Source organism: Chrysochloris asiatica, unplaced genomic scaffold (genome assembly GCF_000296735.1).
Source record: "Chrysochloris asiatica unplaced genomic scaffold, ChrAsi1.0 scaffold00046, whole genome shotgun sequence".
Taxonomy (NCBI): Eukaryota; Metazoa; Chordata; class Mammalia; order Afrosoricida; family Chrysochloridae; genus Chrysochloris; species Chrysochloris asiatica.
Window position 1 is genome coordinate 19,988,441 of NW_006408564.1, and position 22,563 is coordinate 20,011,003.

The 22,563-nt window shown below is 39.0% G+C and overlaps 1 protein-coding gene across 6 annotated transcripts in view; it reads right to left on the reverse strand.

Moving 5' to 3' along the window:
• The window catches only part of MAGI1 (membrane associated guanylate kinase, WW and PDZ domain containing 1), a 900,270-nt gene that overhangs the window by 23,467 nt on the left and 854,240 nt on the right, over positions 1–22,563 (reverse strand). For 3 of the 6 annotated variants that reach the window (XM_006862110.1, XM_006862113.1, XM_006862115.1), the window contains exons 14-19: positions 20,969–21,185; positions 13,503–13,586; positions 10,371–10,462; positions 6,972–7,164; positions 4,254–4,547; positions 699–902 (exon numbers count right to left, since the gene is read on the reverse strand). In XM_006862110.1, the coding sequence (XP_006862172.1) occupies positions 699–902; positions 4,254–4,547; positions 6,972–7,164; positions 10,371–10,462; positions 13,503–13,586; positions 20,969–21,185 (1,084 nt within the window). The remainder of the gene's footprint in view (positions 1–698; positions 903–4,253; positions 4,548–6,971; positions 7,165–10,370; positions 10,463–13,502; positions 13,587–20,968; positions 21,186–22,563) is intronic. The other 3 variants (XM_006862114.1, XM_006862111.1, XM_006862112.1) reach the window with 3 other exon arrangements.

Sequence of the window (22,563 nt, forward strand, 5' to 3'; positions counted from 1 at the left end):
AAAAAAAAAAAAAAAAATCACCCCCAGATGAGATCCAGTGGTTTAAAGAAACCAAAGATTTGAACTTAACACATCAAATGAACAAACAAAAAGACCGGGGAGAATTTAAAGTAAATATAATCTATCAAAATATAGAGCTGTAATTCTATCTTCAATCACATCCAAGAGTTAGTGTCAAATCAATTAGGCACAAACCTTTAGACTCTTCAATTACATTAAAAACAAACAAACAACAACAAAAGTATCACAAATAATTTGACACATCCAATTATTCTGAAACTAACACAGCATTGTTTCCAATTTGTCATTATGATGCTTTTGTGATGTCACCATATTACATAGTTAAATTTCAGTAGATGCTGGAATAAAAAAACATTAATGATCTCTAGAGAGAACATCAGGACATCTTTACAACCTATATGAAAATTATTACACTCTTTTAAAGATGAAGGCACCAAAACCAAAATGAGTTGGGGGAAAGTTTGAAGATTTGCTCAAACTCTGATATCTGCAAGCCAGACAGGGTCACAGATGTGGAGGACTAAGACGATGAGGTGTGGTTCAGTAACAATGATCCATGTTTGTTTGATGGGTATGTTCCGTTAGGGATGAATACGCTTGTCTGTAAGTCAACATTATTTAATGACATGAACACTAATGAGAGAGAGAAGAAGAGGGAGATAAGAGGTATACTTTACCATCTCCAGGAATGATGCGGAGGGTAACTGTGTTGCCCGCTTCCTTGATTAGGTTGACAATGTCTGAATGGGATTTGTTGGTGATGGAACATCCATTGACTGCCAGGATCCGGTCTCCTACTTTCAGCTTGCCACATCGGTCTGCAGGACTTCCCTCAATAATCCGACCTATTTTGTGAGGCATAGCCACACATGCATTGCCTGCTTTGGTATTAAATTAAATTTTTTGTTTTTTAAGTTACGTGGGAATATAGTGAAGGGAGGAGAAAAAGGGTTGAAAAGGGAAAGAGAAGGTTAAGTGTTAATTAATTAAAGCATTAAGCAAATGTTATTAAAGGAGAGCTCTGCGCTGAGGGTCAAAACATTGGCAATGTCAGGGATGATTGCCCTGAAACTGTTGATCATTGCTGGAGGCCTTTCCTAATTTCAAATGACGGGGAGGTCCCAGCTTTCTCCCTTAAATCAACTACAAAATGCAAAACATTTAGTAACTTCAAAGACTCTAAAGACTCCAAAAATAACTGGCGGTTGGCTTATTTTGAGTCTGCAAATGTGAAACCCAGAGCTGATATGGACGCTTTTACGCATTCTGTGTTCATGGCACTTCATTTTTGCCAGCTGCTGTTTCAGCTTCTGCCAATGTTTTGCTCTTTCTCCATTTAGAAAAATAATCGCCAGGCGTCTGATGAGACAAGAGACTCCTAGCACGAAAAATTCAATCGGAACATACCTAATGGATAAACACTCAGACTTTCTGACTACCCCTCCAGAATGATGAAACCTTTTTTTGTGGGGGAGAGGTTAGGGGATACGCAAAATTATGAGATGAGCCAAGAAAGCTCCCAACCTTCACACCTATTTTTCTTTTGATGACCTATGCTCACTCAGCCTATGTTGTGTACTTTCAGAGTAGGGCCTACCTGGTTCACTGGCTCAGAAATCATTCTCTTTCTGCACAAAAATCTCTTCAAAGGAGTATGGAAACTGAGGGCCCATACAGGCTGAGAACAGTGATCCAAAGCGAGGTTCAAATCATTCCTCAAACCTTTTCCTTGCATCATTTCCTCACTCACTCTAAATTTCTACACATCTACAATACTAAGAACTGGGAAACGCAGATTTGAAGAGGAATGTTTATTGTGCACTTTGAGGTGGTCCATGTAACAACCAAGACATGGAAAACTGCCTTTGAGATGTGACATGGAGTTTCCAGCTAGTTGTATATTGGATTTCAAATTTCCTTATGAATATCCTTTTATTTTGAAAATTGTATTTCTGGGGGCTGTAAAGATGAAGTAGTTGAGCCACGTTTTAGAAAGAGTGAAAAAAAAGTAACATGGCTGGCAGTGAAATTAGTTAGTAGGCTCTTCCATCATAATTTGGACCCTGAAGATAAAATGCATACGACAATGCACTATATAATTCCTTTAACTTTCAGCACACTTGCCTGAATTTATGTCATTGGATATAACATCAATATCAAAGAAGAAGGGGGAAAAAGGAAGTAAACAGTCTACAGGAATCCAATAGATAGGTGTGGTGGAAAGTTTCTATACTTAGATTCAAGGACTTGATTAAACTTATGCCATCTCTAAGGAGCTCTGGTAGCACAGTGGTTACGAATCGGGCTGCTAATCTCAAGGTCGGCAGGCTTTCTGCTCCCGTAAAGATTTGCATCCTTGCAAACCCTGTGCAGGGTCACTATGAGTCGGAACCGACTCCACGGTACTTAACAACAACAAAGGAGTCCTGGTATGGCGCTGTGGGCTAAAGCACTGGACCGCAAGGTCAGTTTGAACTACAAGGTTATTCAAACTCACCAGTCACGCTTCCGAAACACTATACAGGGACGCTATGAGTTGAAATCGACTTGACAGCACTTAACAACAACAACAATAACATCAAGGACAACTTTCATGAAAAACACAGAAAAGCAGGTATGGAAGCAAGCTCTGCATAGCTCAGAACAGAAATCTCATGCAAAGTATTAGAGAAAGTTTAATTTGTTCAGCGTAAAAGCCAAAGGAAAATAATCAAAGGTCAAAGGGTGAGCGAAGACATTCAATATTCATTATATTACACAGCCTGCCATTTGATACAACTGCTGTTTTTCTCTGGAAAAAGAAGCAAGAATTCTGAAACTCTGAGAATATCGCAAGAGATATGCGGACAGTCAAGTTGAAGATTTAAAGAAAGTAACTTGGGATTTCTTCCCTCCCCCACTTTTTCTTTGTTCTAAAATTAAGCAGAAGAGCTTCCAAAATTAATTTAAAAAAAACAAAACAAAACAAAAACTTGGCTCAAAAACAAGTCATTCACCCACGACATGCCACGGTCAGTTTATTTGTTAAGGTAGCTCACAAAAGCACTGTTAGGAAGGCGTGTCGGTTACTGCAGCCATACGTGCACAGACCTAGTGGACCCCTTGAATGAACACAACTTAGGGGGAAATGACTTTAGAAGGAAGCACTGTACCCAGACTAAATGGAGGTTCCTATTGGATAAGAATGCTAATGAGATACAACAGCTTGCTGAACATAGCTTTCTGGCCTGGACCACTGGTCATCAGACTCCATGTGTCTAAGTCATTTGGGGGTAGAGCTGAAGTTAATTTCGGAGTTCTCACAGCCTTTCCCATGTCTCATCATGTTCTGTCTTAATCCATGCATGTGTTTGGGAGGCAACAAATGAATTTCTATCTAATCAGGGAGGCAGCTCATTTTTGGAGTGCACATCTAGACCCTATTCTAATGCGAAGCCGAGTCGTAGGCAGAGGATCCTGGAATCGCCTGGGTTCTTTACACCAGCAGAGAGTTAGTTAACCTTCTCAGAAGGTAACACTATGTTTCCCCATACTCAGCTGAAGCCCCCGGCATCTGTTGGGGACAGGAAGATCCTCCCTGTCAGAATTTAAGGACAGCAAAGACAAAGGGATCTTAATTCAGATTTTAACCAGAATCTTAACCAGGCAACAGTAAAAATATTATACCAAATTGAAAAAACAAATCCCAGTGGGTACGGAGTAGAGAAAGGGCACAGATGAAGTGGAAAGGATATTTTGTGTACTATTTTCACGCTGCACATCTCTTTTTCATAGGCATTTAAACAACCATATGTTCCTCTTTAAAACTCTTTGACCTATTGAGGTGACTGGTATTAATGGCAGCCCATTTTCTGAAAACTCTTTCTCTTGGCCAAAATTTCTGATACTCTTCAATGTTCAGGGGTTACTATTCAAAATTTCAAATGCCCATGTAGGTGTGAAGTTTTGTGTGTGTGTGTTTAAACACACATTCAGAATGGAGGCTAAAAGGTTAACACACACATATTTTATATATATGTACACACACACACACAAGCTTCAAGAAGCAAAAAACCAAACAAAACCCAAAAAAACCTACCACATAAGCACCATCCCCAATTAAGACTTTAATTACCTGAGGCGAAAAGCATTCAAGTATTTCTGTTAATGAGCTTTTGGCCATCTTTCACAGGCAACAAAACATTCCCCTGGCATCATATGAAACACAAAGGGAAATCATTTCCAATACTTACCAAAAGTCGTGCCGGCTTCAGGCCTGCTCACGGAAGACACGATGACGAAGCCAAAGCCCTCATTCTCCCCTCGGCGAATCTCCACGTCGTAAGGCTGCACCACCGTACTCACAACACCGCTGCCACCGCCCCCTCCGCTGCCAATCCCGCTGGTGCTGCCGCTGCCAGAACTCACAGTGTTCAAAGAATTCTGGCTTCCCTGCGGGGTGCGTTTCTCTTCTGTCAGGGAGGCTGGCTGGTTGCTGCTGTGATGGGATGAGGCTGGCGAGGGCACTTCATTTTCTGTTTTGGGAACTGTTATAGAGCAGTTCATGTCAAGATTGTGCCAACTTCACACACTCACACACAAAATGTGTCCCTCCACTCCTTCTTCCTTCCCTTAACTTCACAACACGCAGGGAATCAAGAGATTAAATGAGAAAACACAGCATCCGGCTTTCCAAAAGTAGGGTACACAACTGCAAACAGCGTCTTGCGATATGTATTTACTACTCAATACCCACTAACCTTGATCTCACCTAAACATAAAAAAGGACTGTCAAATCATGTATAATATACAGCATGTTGCATATCAGCATCCACACACAGACAGATGTTTGCACTGAAATAGCTCCCATTGCACAAATCAAATAAAAACTTGTAGTAAGAGCAGGTGTGGGCCACACAAATGACAAACCACCTCTTTTGTTTTGTAGATACAAGCTTAACTGCACATTTGTCTTGGTTTTCCCCTCCAGTCATATTTCTGCTTGGCTTTCAACAGCTTTGCTTTTTCGTTTCCATCAGGCAAGACTGTAAATTGACTATACCATTAAGGAAGCCCTATTGTAGGATGGGTGACATCAGTACCTGTCAGAGGTCTACTAGGTTTCTCTCCCTTACTTCCACATATCATTAATCTATCCCCAGAATTTAGCCATCACACCAGCTTTACTACTTTGTTAGGTGACAGGTTAAAAAACTTCTACAGAATCACCATTGTAGGTGTGACCAACTTAACGGTTTCATGCCAAAAGCAAAATGTGTGTCAAGGTTTTGGATGAGATTGTATGTGTTCCCCAAAGCTTTTCCCTTCATAGATTTAACACACCTTGGGAACAATACTAAAAATCCAAATTCTATAAGAAATATGTATTTCTTAAATACATGTAAACTCTATTGTTAATGTATGTATTTAAGGAATATATATATTATTTTTAAAATATATCTGAAACAAACAAAATCAACTGCCCTATTTTTATTTGGACCAAGCAAGTAACATAGTTTTCATTTCATCTCAATTGCAACAGACTGCTGGTGGCTACATGGAAAGCTTTGTGAAAGAAGAATTCTGAAGCTGTAAAGATCTCTGGAAAACGAATATTCCATGACTGATTAACACTGTTTTCTGTAAGTGCATAAAGTAGACGCTCACACTAAAAGCTGCTCTCTTAACTCCATAATGAATTATTTACATTTAAACATGAGTTATGAAAGTCTTAGAGAAAAAAAAAATAATAATGGCACCAATTAATTTAATCCGATACATATTTGTTTTACTAATATAAATGCTATGGGGAATTCATATTCAATATTTCATGTCATACTTCTTCAGTAATTCAATAGATACAACATTTTTTATGTCTGTTTCGCACTCTGGGTTCTGTCTTGAATGCTGCAGACAAAGAAGAAAAATCAACATGTGTGCTTTCAAGATGTTGGCAAGTTCAGTGGAGCAGATAGATATACTACTTTGTTGTTGTTAAATGCCATCGAGTCGGTTCTGACCCATAGTGACCCTGTGTAAGGTTTCCAAGGAGCGGCTAATGAGCTTGAACTGCTGACCTGCAGTTCAAAGCGACTTTGCAATCCAGCGCATTAACCCACAGCACACCCCCCAGGACTCCAGATAAACTACAAGCAGTCTCAAAATGGCATATTTAGATACAGCAGTAAAGCAAGAGTCACAAGAATGGCAAAAAGTTGGCTGAAGAAAGCAAAGGACTTCCAAAGGTTTCTCAGAAGTGATATTTGAGCCTTAAGAGATAGGCCATGCTTTCAGAGCAACAGAACTTTGAAGACGGTGGCCAGGAGGAAGGAATCCAAATGGGCAAAGAATTACCAGCTCGACAACTTATTTGTAGGGAAGAGAAAATTTTCCCTTTAACAAAATGATAGTCAACCACAGAGTAAAAAAACCCCTGACTTTTGATTTTGAAGCTACACTTCTGACTTTCATAATGAACTCTATTGTTAAGAACTAAGGAGCTCTGGTAGCGTAGTGGTTACGAATCAGGCTGCTAACCTCAAGGTCAGCAGTTCGAAACTACCAGCTGTTGCGCAGGAGAGAGATGAGGCTTTCTGCTCCCGTAAAGATTTACAGCCTCAGAAACCCTGTGCAGAGTCACTATGAGATAGAACCGACTCCACGGTACTTAACAACAATCTTTAAATGAAAAGGATGACTAAGTTTGTTTGGCACAGGGTGAAGGGAATGTTTGACTAGACATCTTATAGAAGCCTCTGCTGAACATGTTCAAATGACACATTAAAAGTACTTTTGAATGACAGTAGTTTTGTATGGTTTCAGAAAAGCAAACCATCTGGAAATTCTGAACTTGGTCACATTTGCAAACATTTGCTAAAATAGATGCGTGAGGAGGCAGACATAGGAAGGAGGGCCTTTTTCTGTGCATAAACTGACAATGCACTGTGTGAAGGAATGAATGATAAACATACCCGCAAACACCACTTTCCGCCGCACTGTGAGATTGACATGGCCTTGCTTGGCAGCTTGTTGCATAAGCTGGACCACAAGCTGATGTGATTTTCCAATTACTGGTGTCCCATCGACACAGATTAATTCATCTCCAGACCTCAGGCGACCATCCGTATCAGCAGCACCCAGTGGTACGATGTGACCGATATAAATCTGTTGAGTAATTGAACAATGGGTGAAACATTACCTTCTTGATTTACTATTACAGCCATGACTTTCACACCTCTCAGAACACTTCAATTCATTCATTCTTGCATACATGCATGCCTCAAACACTTGCTGAGCACCCACTGGGTACCATGGATTATGATCGGTGCCACTATGTTTATACGTGGTCTGCTGAATGATCCTTTACCCCTTTGCTGATACAAATCGCTTTATATCTTTCTGTCGTTGAATCAACTCCAACTCACAACTGTATTACAAATCGTTTTCAATGACTTATTTTTTGCAAGTAGATATCTAGATCTTTCTTTTGAGGTACCTCTGAGTGGGAGAAAACCTCCAACTTTTGATGAGCAGTCAAGAACATTAAGTTTGCACCTCCCAGTGGCTCCATAAATCATTTTCCTCCCCACTCGTCAACTTTCCTATCTACACAAAAGCTCTTCTTTCATAAAAAACCTAGCAATTAAGAAGCATACAGTAAATACTGTTATAGGATAAGCACTGGACTGATAACTGCAAGGACAGCAGTTCAAACCCACCAGCTGCTCCTTAGAAACCCTATCCATTTCTATTTGCCATCCACTGAAGTATATATGAAGTATTTGTGCTTTCTTGCATTTCCAGGAAGTTATAATGATACAAGTACCTTTACTTGGCTATGAATCAGAACCGACTCGATAGCATGTAACAACAACATGATTGAATGAATGAATGAAGCAAAGTCTGGCTTGACAGCCTCATTTCTGCAATGCTTTAGCATTTGAATGCAGAGCAGTCTTTAGTATTTTACTGTTTTATTTGCCATCCACTGAAGTCTATGTGAAGTATTTGTGCTTCCTTGCATTCCCAGTAAATAACAATGATCCAAGCACCTTTTCCTGGCATTTATAATGTACATAGAATCTAAGAATCTCCACAACTGTGGTTAAGAATATGAGCTCTGTAGTAAGGCAGCATTCCTGCCCCTCCATTTACTAGCTCTATGATTTTGGGCAAGTTAATCGACTTTTCTGTGTGTGTGTGTTTTTCCATTTGATAATGGGGATAGATTCATGAATGTGATGGATAAACAGTAAAATGTAGTTTCCAAGCTTTTAGCATGGTATGGAGCACATAAGCCCTCAATACAAAATGTTACTGTTCCTGGTGTCCAAGTGAGTTTTTGATTCACAGTGACCCTGTACGTTACCAAGGAGAATTGCCCCTAAGGTTTTCTCAGCTATAATCTTTATGGGGAAGGGGCCCTGTTGGCCCAGTCGTTAAGCACTTGGTTATAACGGAAAGGTTGGCAGTTCAACCTGCTCTGCAGGAGAAAGATGTGGCAATCTACTTCTGTAAAGATTTACAGCTTTGAAAACCCTATGGGGCAATTCTGCCCTGCCGTCTAGGGTCTCTGTGAATCAACTTGGCAGCACACAGCAGAAACAATCTTTACAGAACAGATGTTTTTTTCCTGCAGAGCTACTGGGTGAGTTCACATTGCTAACCTTTCAGTTAGCAGCTGGCCTCCTACCCACTGTGCCACCAGAGTTCCTCCAATAAATAATGTTATTCTTGTTTTTGTTAAGTGCCCTGGACTTGGTTCTGACTCATAGTGACTGTGTAATAGGGTTTTCATGTCCTTAAATCATTGTGGGAAGAGAAAGTCTCATCTTTCTCCCAAAAAGTGCCTGGTGGCTTGAACCATTAACTTTTGTGGGTCACTGGCCTAGGCTTATCTTACAGAATCACTGAACTCCCCTCAATAGACAATACTTGCACTGGATTTCGAACCACAAGGTCGGCAGTTCAAACCCACCAGGTGGTCCTTGGACACCCTATACAAAAGTGACTTGATGACACTTAACAACAACAACATTATAATAAAAGTTATTTTATTTTATAAAAGAGATTTTCTCTTTTCAAACGTATCCTGCACTGGTGTACTATATGAATACTGATTCAAAACCTGAGGAAACTGTGGCGCAGGGAGGCCACGTGTCTGGGACTAAAATGTATGTCTCCTGATTTGTTTTCAGTGCTTTTGCTTTGCATTTGTAAAGATCATGTTCCTACTCTAACTTCTCACAATGCCTTGTAAAGTATCTCTGTGCACTAGCTAATCAATATACAGAATCAACCAACTGCAGACAGATTTAACAGAAATTTGTCAAAAGGATACTGGGAGTCCTGGTGTGGCACTGTGGGTTAATACGCTGAACTGCAACGTTGGTTTCAACCTCAAGGTCGGTGGTTCAAGCTCACCAGTAGCTCCTCAGAAACCCTATACAGGGTCGATATGGGTGGAAACTGACTCGACAGCACTCAATAACAACTTCCTTTTTCTTTTAAGTAACCCTAGTTGCACTGTGGGTTAGGTGTAGGTCTGCTAACCACAAGGTCAGCATTTTAAGCCCACAGCTGCTTCATGGAAGGAACCCTGGTAGCTCAGTGGATTATGACCTGGGCTGATAACCACAGGGGAAGCAGTTCAAATCTACCAGTAGGTCCATGGGAGAATGAGGAGGCTTTCTGTTCCTGTAAGTTTTTATAGCCTCGGAAACCTTATACAGGGCACTCTGAGTTGGAATAGACTCCACAGTATACACCCACCACTGCCAGCCCCTCCATGAGCAAAAGATGGGTCTATACATTATCATACATATCTATAGTCTAGGAAACCCTATATAGGGTCACTATAAGTAAGAATAAACTCAGTGGTAGTCGGTTTGGTTTGGAGTTAATTGCTTTTTTTTAAGAGTTCTTGGGCAGCACAAATTATTAAGTTCTTGACTAAGTAACCAAAGGCAGTGGTTCAAACCCACCGGAGAGGAGCCTCAGAAGAAAAGTCTGGCAATTTGCTTCTGCAAGTTCATGGCCATAAAATCCCTGTGGAGTGCAGTTCTATTCTGCAACACCTGGAGTGGCCATGAGTCTGAATAAATGTGATGGTAACTTCTTATGAACTGTTTGTTATTTGTTTACATCTTCTTGATGAGAAACTCCAGATTCTGAAGTCGCCATTTTTTCACAAACACGAATACATTTTTTTTGTTGTTAAAGAAAGGCTCGTCCCTTCTTCTAACCAATTTCCCACACTGTGCTCAGTGTTGCACCTAGCTGGACTCAAATCTTGGTGATTTGTCACTCCCACCAGTGTCCTTTGAAGTCTGAAAAAGTAGCACTGGAGAGGAGGGCAGACAAAGACTCACAGGTTCCCCTGGTTCATTTCCACCCAGAATCCTAAATCCAAATCCAGTTTCTTTTCTCCACAGGAAAATGTCCTGTTCTTGATAATCTGGAACTGCAGAGAGGGAACAAGGAAAAGAGAGATTATTTCTCTGATGCATGAACTGTGCTCCTAAGGTGAACACAATCACAGGACCAATACTGATGGCAGATGAGCAGATGAAAGCTTTCTAATACAAGGCAAGGAGACAAATTTATCTAGATGGTGAAATGAGGGATGACACGGGAACATAAACATGGAATAGTCACTGAGCCCTTTCTTTTTTCCAAAGGACTAATCACTGTTTGATAATTCCTAATCATAGTCAGCTGTGACTATGCCTTCTCAGTACCGTTGCCAGGAGAATTAAGAAAATAAAAATCGTTATGTGCTTTAACACCAATGTGTGACCACGTTCTCATACTAAGAGTAACTTCAGAAGCAGAAGCTGCATCTAGGGATTTAGAAGCCTTGTTAAATCACTTTCAATCCCTAAGTAATCAAGATAAGTAATGCTAATATTTAATCTGTTAGTATCCTATTAGTTCCAAATTTACAAAGTTTCCTATGATGTTAGTTCCATCAGTTCATTATTAAAGTCTTGGTATGGCAGTGAAGGATAAGTACTGGACCTCAAGGTCAGTTTGAACTGCAAGGTCAACGGTTCAAAGTCACCAGCCACTGCCTTGGAAACCCTATACAGGGTTACTAAAAGTCAGCACTGACTCGACAATGTCTCATTGTTAGAGTGACTATTTTACTCCAGCAGTTGCCTATAATCCTTCCAACGATTGCAAATATTAATTTATTATCTAATAACTTGAAATCTTTTACTTTTAAAAGTCAGTAACGCTTGAGGTCTCAAAAAGGAAAATCTTATTTTTCTTAAAGAAAAGTAATGTTCACAAGAAAATGTTTAATATACATGAAAATTGTTCTAAATACCACTTTAGGACTTAACTAGGTTAATAAAAACAGGGCTATTTCTATTTAATTCTTATTTAATCTTGTAGTATGTACATAGTATGTTTTATGGTCTATAAAATGACATTGCTTCCATTTAAAGATGAAAAATAAAATTTAGTGGCCCCAAAGGAGGTTTTCAAATACTTTTCTGTGCACTTTCCACTTGATTTAATTAATTGGATTTGGGGTTGAAGGAGTGTGTAGGTCTAAGAATTGCATTATTCTCCAATTCTGTACAATGGTACGGGGAGAAGGAGGCAGTTGTTTAGACTTTAAGGTGGTGAGCGATGACTCATTCACGAGTTTAAGATGCACAGTAAATGAACAAGCGAGAGAGAAGCAAGGAATTCAACAGGCGAGTAGATGTATGAATCTGGTATTTTCCTTGCGCTACCTTAATACCACAGCTTGAAACTGGTTCTTTTTATCCAACATGCTCTTATTATAATTGCTGAGGCTAAGCTCAAAAACGTCATGGAGCATGGCGCTTAGCTACAGCACGAAACTCTCATAAACCCCAGTTGAGAATCATATTTTCTTGTGCTCACTAAGGTAACAATATTTTCTTTCTGTTCGAATAGCTAGTTAAAGGGTTTGTGCTATAATCGTCTCATTGAAACAACAAATTAAATCAAGTTATGTCTCTGTCTTTGGTTCACTTGAGCAGAAGGATTATTACAAAATAGTCCAGGAATGCTTTCCAGCCAACACTAGGTTCCTGGCAGACTCTGCCATACGTATTCCCAATGTGTGGCTTTTCTGTCAACAATGAAATGGTATCTGTAGAGAACCCCCAGCCCAGACCCATTTTTCTCAGCATCCTGTAACACAGAAGTATTTGCCCATCCTACAGTGATACCAAGTGTAGCAGGTTCCTGCCTAAATTGTTAACAACTTCCTAAATTGTTCCTGTATGTTTAAGCTATAGTGGTATGAGACGCTGTGGCTGAGAAATTTAGGCTTATCATCCAGTTTAGTCCATAAGAAAACAAAAATCTTTTTTTTTCTGTCTGAGATTCAATGCAAGAATGACATATTTATTTCAAGAGCTTGTCTGTTGAAAAGAAAGATACTCAATGACACCAAAGATATTAAAGACACCAATGACTAGTCACAAACATCAACACAAATATGATACAACAGCTTACAGGCAGGTTACAAAGGAAGCCTTTTGACGTTAAATTTGGCATTTTAACTATTATATGCTTCTGTCAACTAAATGTCATTTACCCATATAAATAACTTTCGCGATGTATTGGTACTAAAACATATGAAGGGACTTCAAAACGTTTGTGGAAAAATGAGACTGAAAGACAATGGAATTTTTTCCGTGAACATTCTGAAGCCCCCTTGTATCACAGGATTAGACACTTTCTTTCTTCTGTTGCCACTTGCTATCTCTTCTTCATAGCTGTATTACGATTTCTTAACTGCATCCCTCAAAATGTTTATTCTCTTAATTTCAGGCAATTTGATTAGAAGTAATTTTTTAGGAGGCAGCAATGTAGACTCATCTTTCTGAGAATAATTAAATAATTATGAGGCTACATCAAATAGAAAAGGAGCTCTGGTATCATAGTGGTTATTAGTCGGGCTGCTAACCCCAAGGTCAGCAGTTTGAAACTACCAGCTGCTCCGCAGGAGAAAGATGAGGGCCTTCAGCTCCTATAAAGATTTACAGCCTCCGAAACCCTATACAGGGTAGCTATGTGTCGAAACCGACTCGTCGGCACATAACCACCACCACATCAAATAGAACTAATAAAATCTTGTCCAGTTTTCTTCATATTCAAACCCTTGGGTAGAGAAAAATCAAAGCAGTTAGTCTCCATTAGGTAATGCCAATGCCAATCCAATAAAGCAGTCAAAAGAATTCCTTTGATAATTAGAAGTTATGGAAACACCAGGTTTAAAGAGAAGCCTCCTGGTTGCTCCATTACTACAACTACACAACACATTTCCAGACTTGGCAAAGACATGCACATTACTTTGTGTTGCATCTTGTCTTTGGTCTACTCTTGGTCAACAACAGTGCAGAAGAAGCACTTTCTCTCGTGGCATTTACCTGCCCCACCCCCAGACCAGTGGGAAGGAACACTGAACAGGATGAATAACAATGGGAGAAGAAAAGTTTTCAATGGATTCTTACTCTGACATTCTCCAAAGTTCGTGGAATTGATTTCTCTCTCTCTTTCACCCTTGCTCAATCCCGATGCAGGCGAAGGTGACATAGCTAGAATATTAATTTCACAATTTTGCAAAGTATAATGCATGCGCTTTCTCTTAGTTCATTTTAATTTAGTTTTGATTGATAAGGAGCGTGCAGTTCAGCTTTCTCAGTAAAGGTCATGGCTGCTGTAGATTCTAAAAGACTACAGTTTGACTTCTAAAATTTGTCTTTTATTCATGGTGATTTTGTTTTTGGTCAAAAAGCTACCATTTACTATTCTACCATGAGACTTTCACAGAGCTACAATTACCATCTTAGACTCTTCATTTAAAATTATACCCTAAAGTACACATTCTCATATAGCCTTGTTTCAGTCAAGTCCTAAACTTTAGAAGGTTTCTCTAAACCCTTATATAACTTTAAAAAAAATTTTAAATAATGCTTTTGTCACTTTGACACTATTGCATTTATTTAAAATAATATCAAATTCCAGATAGAAATCATACTTGTACTAAGACCTGATCGGGTGAATTCTAGGCTATTCAAACTAGAATAGTTTTATATTTATAGAGACACAAATCATCAGATCTGTCTAGGATCTGAACAAACACACAAATAGGAACTGTCATCACAGCTCTTTAAATCTAGATGCACGCCCAAGCTTCTTAAACTCACAATGATAAAGAGGCCTATACACCAGCTACAAAATGTGAAAGGCCGTCTCTTTCTCCACAGCATGACAGGTTTACAGTATTGGTGACTAAGACATCATTGAGCTTTTTTATCTCCAAACTACTGTTTGAGCAGGCAAAATTTCGATGGCAAGCTTTACACTTACTTCCTTAGCAAATGCTATTGCATATTAGCTTATTTTCCCCAAACATTTGCTTACTAATAAGATCACATCAATGTCCTTTTTAAAAGATCTGTGCATGATTATTATGTTACCTAGAGAAAAGACCGAAGGCCATGTCTTTTAGAACACTCCAATGTTTGCCTTTGTTTTTAATTAACCATTTAAAGTCCTCCAAAGGGATTCATTAACACATCTACAATCTAAATCAATTCATTTTCTCACTGCTGTTTTGACAGATGGCCATAACAAAAATAGAGTTAGCTTTCAGAGCTTATGGCCCATGTGAAGGAATTGGATCAGAGATCATATTAATAGTCATATTGCTTTAAGAAAAATATACTTTCAACAAAAAAGGGGTAAAGTTATGATGTTGTTTCTGACTTCTATTTTCCAATTTGACCTGCACTACCAACTTTGCTCATTTTAATATGTCTTGTGGGGAGAGGCAGGGAATTAAATCTAGCAAGGGTACATACGTGCTGTAGTTTAAACAAAACAAAACACATACATACTATAAAGTAATGTAGGGGAATGGTAGAAACTGTTTTGTGGCTAAAGCAAAATTCTGAAGAAAAGACAGGTTGCTGTTGGTTCATGCTTAGGTAATGTGAAAAGAAGTAAATCTATGGCAGATACTGAATAGTTACCAGTGGGGAGAACATCTCATCATTATCCTCATTTAGTGGTAAAGGAGAAATCTCTGTGAAACTTAACAACCATTAGATTGTTTTTATCACTCAATTTGTTGCTGTTGTTAAGTGTCATCAAGTCAGTTCTGACTCATAGCTACCCCATAGGGTTCTGACCCATTTTGACCTATAGGGTTTCCAAGGAATAGCTGGCGAGCTTGAACCGCTGACTGTGTGTCCAAACCAACTTTGCAGTCCAGCACATTAATCCACAGTGCCACACCAGCGATCAGATTATCCAATAAGGTAAGCATGGTTAACTTGTCCCACTTAGTGAATCAAAACCTCTTTTCAAAAATTACAATCTCTGATGAGCAGATTAGCCAGTAAGGAAAGAAAGCATAAGCTTACTTGTGCTTACTTACTAATCTTACCTTACTGACTGGGAAATCTGCCCAGGGCTCCAAGCACTGAAAAAAAAAGGATTTTTATGTGTACTGCTACATCCTACCCCTTAAATGCTCAAGAAGATGAAGAAAACTGGCACCCTTCTGAGTATTTGGATTTGGCTGCCACCTGAGCAATTTCAATATGTAAAGCAAAGCAGTTGGCTGTGACAAGTTCTTAAGAAATTTTGCTTAAATGTGGATGCATCTGGCATTTGAGCTGGGGCCTTCTATTCAACAGATATGTTAACATTTTCTGTCAATCCACGGTGCCCTACTAACAGCTTAGCACATCACTGATTTGATCCCAGAATGATTCATACAATGGAAGCCTAATCACAAATATGTACTGCATTGAGAAAAGGAGAGACATCACTGATAAAGCAATCTTTCAACATCAACTGAAGTTGGATCATTGATCGGTGGAGCTGCATGGCTAGAGAGAACGATATAGTGATTGTGAAAACATCCCACTTGGAAAACATTTCTTCAATTAGTGAGGAGACATATCTCAGGTTCATATTCAGCATCTACTTCTGACTAGTGATGTTTCTAATGAAACGTCATTTCCTGTGGCCAAGCCTCAGGGAGACTCTAGAGGTGTCCTTCTAGCCCAGGAACTAAATAAATCCATTCACATATGATCTGGCTTTTGTCCACATAATAAAGCCTTAGCCAAAACAGCCTACTGAATTCCATACACTGGAACAGTAGAAGGGCAATGGTGTTTCTTTCTTGGGAAGAGAAGGATAGAGTAACTTCTAGTATTTGGTAATTGCAAGCCTCCACATTTGCCTTGTGCTCCTTAGCTGTTGAATTTCACCTAGGAGTATGGCTAACTTTCCTTCTTAGACAAGGATATTGGCTTCATTCGCCTCTTTTGTTTGGGTCATAGGGAAGCTGACCAGCAGCAACTGGATTCAGTTGGTCAGTTACCAAGGGAAATGTATCAAATCAACTGCAAGAGGTTGAAGTATCTCTTATGCCTCACAGAATCTCTTACCCTGACTTTTCCTGGGTGTTTTACCTGGGAGGTAACAAGAGCTGTGACTATAAAGGAAGCCTGTGGTGACAGGTGGACGGGGCAAAACGATCGTCTCTCTTCCAATTTTACTCAGACCCTTAATCAAATGTAGCCCCTGCCTTCATTATACATTCTCTCCTGTTCTTTGCTAAAAAGGGAAAATAAGGTAAACGTACTTCACACATACTCCCTTCCTTATAAAATATACTCATGGGAAAATGGCAGCAATACAAGTTCTGTTTACTTCACTTAAAATGAGAAAGTAAGGTTAACCCTTACCAGTTCAGTTTCTCCTTTTGAAGACCAGAGATCATGTGATGATGGAGCTCTATAACTAACTCTGCATATAAACAGGACTTGCAACATTCTGTTTGTTCCTATCTGATAAACCACTAGTCATCTGTCAGTTTGTCCTATGGAGGTGGCTTGCATGTTGCTTGTGATGCTGGAACCTACAACACTGGTATATTGAAAACCAGCAGGGCCACCCATCATGGAAACGTTTCAAGGGAGCTTCCAGAATAAGACAGACTTGGAATAAACAGAGGCAGACAATTTCTGAATGTTTAGTCAATGAAAACCTTAGGAACAACAATGGGACACTGTTAGATATAGTGTTTAAAGATAAAAACATTACAAAGAACACCAGAATATTGTCAGATATAGTGCTGGAAGGTGAGCCCCTCAGCTTGGAGGACACTCAAAATGCAACTGGGGAGGAGGTGACTGCTCAAAGTAGAGGGGACCGTGATGACACAAATGAAGTAAATCTAAGGTATTCTTTGTTATATGATGGGACACAACTCAGTATGAGGAGAATACTGATGCAAACATTCATTAATAACCAGAACATGTAATGCAGGAAGTATGAATCTAGGAAAATTGAACACTTGACAACAATGAAATGGCACGCATAAAGATCAATATCCTAGGCATGAGAGTGCTGAAATAGATTGATACTGGCCATTTTGAATCTGAAAATCATAAGGTTTACTATGCCTGGAAGAACAAATTCAAGATAACTAGGGTAGCATTCATCATCAAAAAGAAAATTTTAAGATCTTGAAGTGCAATGCTGTCTGTGATAGGATAAAATCCATATACCCACAAGAATGACCAGTTAATACCACTATTACTCAAATATATGACCAACCACTACAGCCAGTGATGATGAAACTGAAAAAATGTATCAACTTCTTCAGTCTGTAATTAATCAAATGTGCAATTAACATGTTTTAGTGATTGGAATGCAAAAGATGGAAATATAAGAGAAAGGATCAATAGTTGGAAAATATGACCTTTGTGATAGATCTGGATGGAGAGAAGTATGGCTGGTGATCACATGACAGCATTTTTCAAGAACAATGAGTTATTCATTGCAAATACCTTTTTAAAATAACACAAAAGGCCTTACCAGATGGAATACACCAGGAGTCACAATATCTGAGAGAAGATACAGTGGAAAAGCTCCATATCATCAACCACAACAAGGTCAGGGGCAGATTGTGAAACAGACCATCAATTGCTCATATACAAGTTCACACTAAAGCTAAAGAATAGTAAACAAGTCCATGAAAGCAAAAATATAACCTTGAACATACACCAATTGAATTTAGACACCATCTCAAGAACAGATTTGATGCATTATTCACTAATGACCAAAAATCAGAAGAGTTGTGGGATGACATCACAACATATAGGAAGAAAGAAAGAAGACCGCCCCCCACCAAAAAAAGACCAAAATGGATGTCAGAAGAGACAACACTCACTCTCCAGCATAGAGATGCTAAAGCAAATGGAAGTAATGAGGAAGTAAAAGAGCTGAAGAAAAAATTTCAAAGGGTAGCTCAATAAGACAAAGTCAAGTATTACAAGAAAACATACAAAGACCTGGAGTTAAAAAACCCAAAGGGAAAAAAATGCTCAGTATTTCTCAGGCTGATGGAAATGAAGAACAAATTCAAGTCTCAATTTGCAATACTGAATGATTCTACAGGCAAAATGAATGAGTCCTGATGTGGTGCTGTGGGTTAATGTGCCAGACTGCAAATCCATTTGAACTGCAAGGTTGGCAGTTCAAGATGAGCAGCTGCTCCTCGGAAACCCCATAGGGTCACTATGGGTTGGAACGGACTCGGCGGCACTGAACAACAACAACAACAACACAGGCAAAATATTGAATGATGCAGAAAGCATCAAAAGGAGATAGAAGATGTACACAGAGTCACTGTACCAAAAAGAAATGGTCAATGTTCAACCATTTCAAGTAGCATATAATCAAGTGGTACCAATGGAAAAAGTCAAAGGTGCACTGAAGGCATTGGCAAAAAACAAGGCTTCAGGAAATGGTGAAATACAAATTGAAATCTTTCAACACACAACACTGGAGGCACACACTCAAGTATGCCAAGCAATTTGGAAGACAGGTACCTAGCCAACCGATTGGAAGTAATCCATATTTGTGCTCATTCCAACTAGAGATGACCTAAAGGAATGTGAAAATCATCGAACAATATAATTAATATCACATGCAAGTCAACTTTTGCTTAATATAATTCAAAAACATCTGCAACAGTACATTAACGAGAACTGCTAGAGACTCAAAGCGGATTCAGAAAAGGACATTGCTTACGTCTGATGGATCTTGGCTGAAAGCAGAGGATATCAAAAACATTTTTATTTGTGCTTTATCGACTATGCAAAGGTTTCCAACCATGTGAATCCTATCAAGCTATGGATAACATTGTAAAAAATGAGTATTCCAGAGCACTTGATTGTGCTCATGAGGAACCTGTACGTACACCAAGAGGTAGTTGTTAGCAAAGAACAAGGGGACACTGAATGGTTTAAAAACAGGAAAGGTGTGTGCCATGACTGTATTCTTTCACCATAGGTATTCAATTGGTATGCTGAGCAAAAAAATCCAAGAAGCTGGATCATACAAAAAATGTGGCATAGGGATTGGCAGAGGACTCATGAATAAAATGTTATATGCAGATGATATAACTTTACTTGCTAGAAGCAAAGAGGACTTAAATTACTTCTTGGTGAAGATTAGAGACCTTCATTATAGGTTGAAGTTCAATGTAAAGAAAACAAAAATCCTCACCACTGGACCAATAAATGACATCATGATAAATGGAGAAAAGACTGAAGTTGTCAAAGACTTCATTTTGCATGGATCCACTATCATAATTCATGGAAGCAGCAGTCAAGATATCAAGTGACATATTCCAGTAGGCAAATCCTTAAAGTGTTCAAGAGCACAGATGTCACTTTGAGGACTAAGGTTCAACTACCGCAAACCATGTCAAAGTGGGTCAGTAAGGAAGACTGTAGAAGAATTGACGTATTTGGAGTTAAGGTGTTGGAAAAGAATATTAAAAGTACCAGGGACTGCCATAAGACCAAATAAACCTATGCTGGAAGGAGTACAGCCACACTGCTTCTTAGAAGCCAGGATGGTGAGACTTTCTCTCTCATATTTTGGACATGATAGTAGAAGGGACCAGTCCCTGGAGGAGGATATTATGCTTGGTAAACTGGAGGGTCAGTGAAATAGAGGAAGATCCCCCCAATGAGATGGATTGAGACAGCAGCAGCAGCAATGGGTTCAAGTGTAACAACAACTGTGAGAAGGGCACAGGACCAGGCAGTGTTTCATTCAGTTGTGCATAGGGCCGCTGTGAGTCGGAACCAACTGCATGGTACCTGACAATAACAACAACAAGATTAAAGCATTTTAACAACTTTCATTGCTAAGATTCATAAACGCTATGCATCATGGAAATTCTTTTACTGAGAAATTAAACATGGGAAGAATTTTATGTTATAAAAGTCAAAGGTTACAGATTACGTATTTATAGAAAAGCTCAAAACTGTCGAAAAGGTAAAGCCAAAGGGATACATTTAACAACTGTGTAAATAATTAAAGCACAAATCATTGTTGTTTATTGGTCGATTTGTTTGTTTTTTTAAGGAACTCTTTAGACAAAGGGATAATGTTTAAAAAAAAAACAAACAAACAACCCAATACTGGTAAAAATCAAGAGACCATTAAAAAAGCATTTCATTTGCTCCCATTATGTCTGCAATCCAAACCAATCCTATTTATGTTCCATTGTGTACCAGAGCTGTTTCACAATACATGATCTCATGGCATGCTAGTCTCCACTCTGTGAAGAATTAATGACAGAGCATCTCTTCCCCACCGCTTCTTTTAACTGAAGGGAAAAATAAATTCATTTTTATCCAGGCCAGTGATTTGATGGTCATCCATTTCTCCCCTCACCAAACAATGAAGACATAATGACCCTTCCATGAACATCTATGGGATTCAACTGGCGCCTTTGAGCAGCTTTTACTCCGTATCTAAATTTACCTGCATCTCATCTACATGCTGAAAATCGCTTGTTTCTAATAAGCCTCAAGAGAAAGTTTGAAGCCTGGAGAGGGGCTCAGGGAGGTCAGAAAGGCAGAGTGCTACTCACGTCGGTTTTCATACATGCTCCTGGACTGGGCCCAGATTTTAAAAGGGTCTGGCTTTTTCTGCCCAGAGCTGTCAGTGTGATCGGGAGCTGGAGCGTCTGCAGGTGGGTACTCGGGAAGCACCTGTGTGCTGTGGCTTGGGGATGCCGTGTGAAGACTTCGGTGGCTGGAAACACTGTGCTGAGAACTATTCTGGCTGTCTTTCCTTTCCAGTGGTTGCTAAAAGTAAGTGAGTGAAAGAAGCAAGATGAGGTTATTATTGGCTTTCTGAGTGGGAGTTGCCCATCAGTTTTTCTGTTTTCAGCACTTCTGCACACACACATACATAAATACATCAACATTTTGGCTTCCAAACTTTCTCCAGCTAGTGCTGAATGCAGATAAATCCCCAGGTGATTGGCAGACAGGGAGATGGGCGTGCCAGATGGAAAGACATAATCACAAACCATACCGCTCTCTACGCTGTTGCAGGTAACAAATCCAATTTTTATCATAGACTCTCAGGCTAAGACACCAGTGTCATTTATTACAAGATGTATCTGCTTTAACATTTTTTGTTTAAAAAAATAAAAACATGTGACATAAAAATACTAAGAGTGGTTTAAATGCAAATCTATAATATCTGGAAAAAATACAATCAGTGCTAAAAATACTCCTTCCTTCTTCATTTCTTGTATCTTTTAATAATAAGACACCTTATTCTTCCTTATGGATTTTCCATGAGTTCTTCCAGACTACAAGACACTCAAAGACAAGGATTGGATCATTTAAAAATCCAGCCCAGAACCACAGGTTCACTGATACTTAAAAGTATATAAATAATTTATGACAAGCAAGTATAATTCTTAGCTAATCAATTTTGTAGGCATGAATTTTTACTTCTTGACCTCCTGACACTACTCTTGGTAGAAAACCAAGGTCAAACTTTATATACAGATTTAACTCAAGGGGTTAAATGTTTTAGATGCTCAACTTGTCAAGAATCCAAGTACTATTCAAAGGGAAAGAATTTCATTTAAATTTCAACAGAATGAACAATTTCATGTTCATTAAAATCTGTCTAGCAAAGACCCTTCCCATTTTATAAAATGTTCTTTGTATGAATGGAGATTAAATGAAGAGGAAAATCTGGTGGGAAGAAAATGAGAGATCATGTTAGTTCTTATTTTCACCAATAAAAGATTAATTCCAGGGGTTTAGTTTTACCCATTTATTCATCCTAGGATCCTAACTCCCATATAGAAGATACCCCATCATTATATTCTTCTTTAAAAGCATCCTACTAAATGGGTAGAGGACCCCAGGGCATCTTGCTTCTCCCTGTGGATTCTTTATGTAGTTTATATATAAACTAATTCCATGATTATTAACCTAGATCATTCTATTTCCCTAAAGTTTTTAAAGCACCAAAAATTTCCACAAGGTCCTACAATCAATCCTACCAAGACAGTTTTTCCTCTTTTTCAACCCAAGTATTTTACATATTTCATCTTGCTGGGAATTTCCAAGATTTCTTTTTTACATTCTCAGGATCCTCCAATATCTCTCTGTCTAGTCTTTTCTTTGAAACAAGTACCTGAAGAAAGCCCAAGATGAA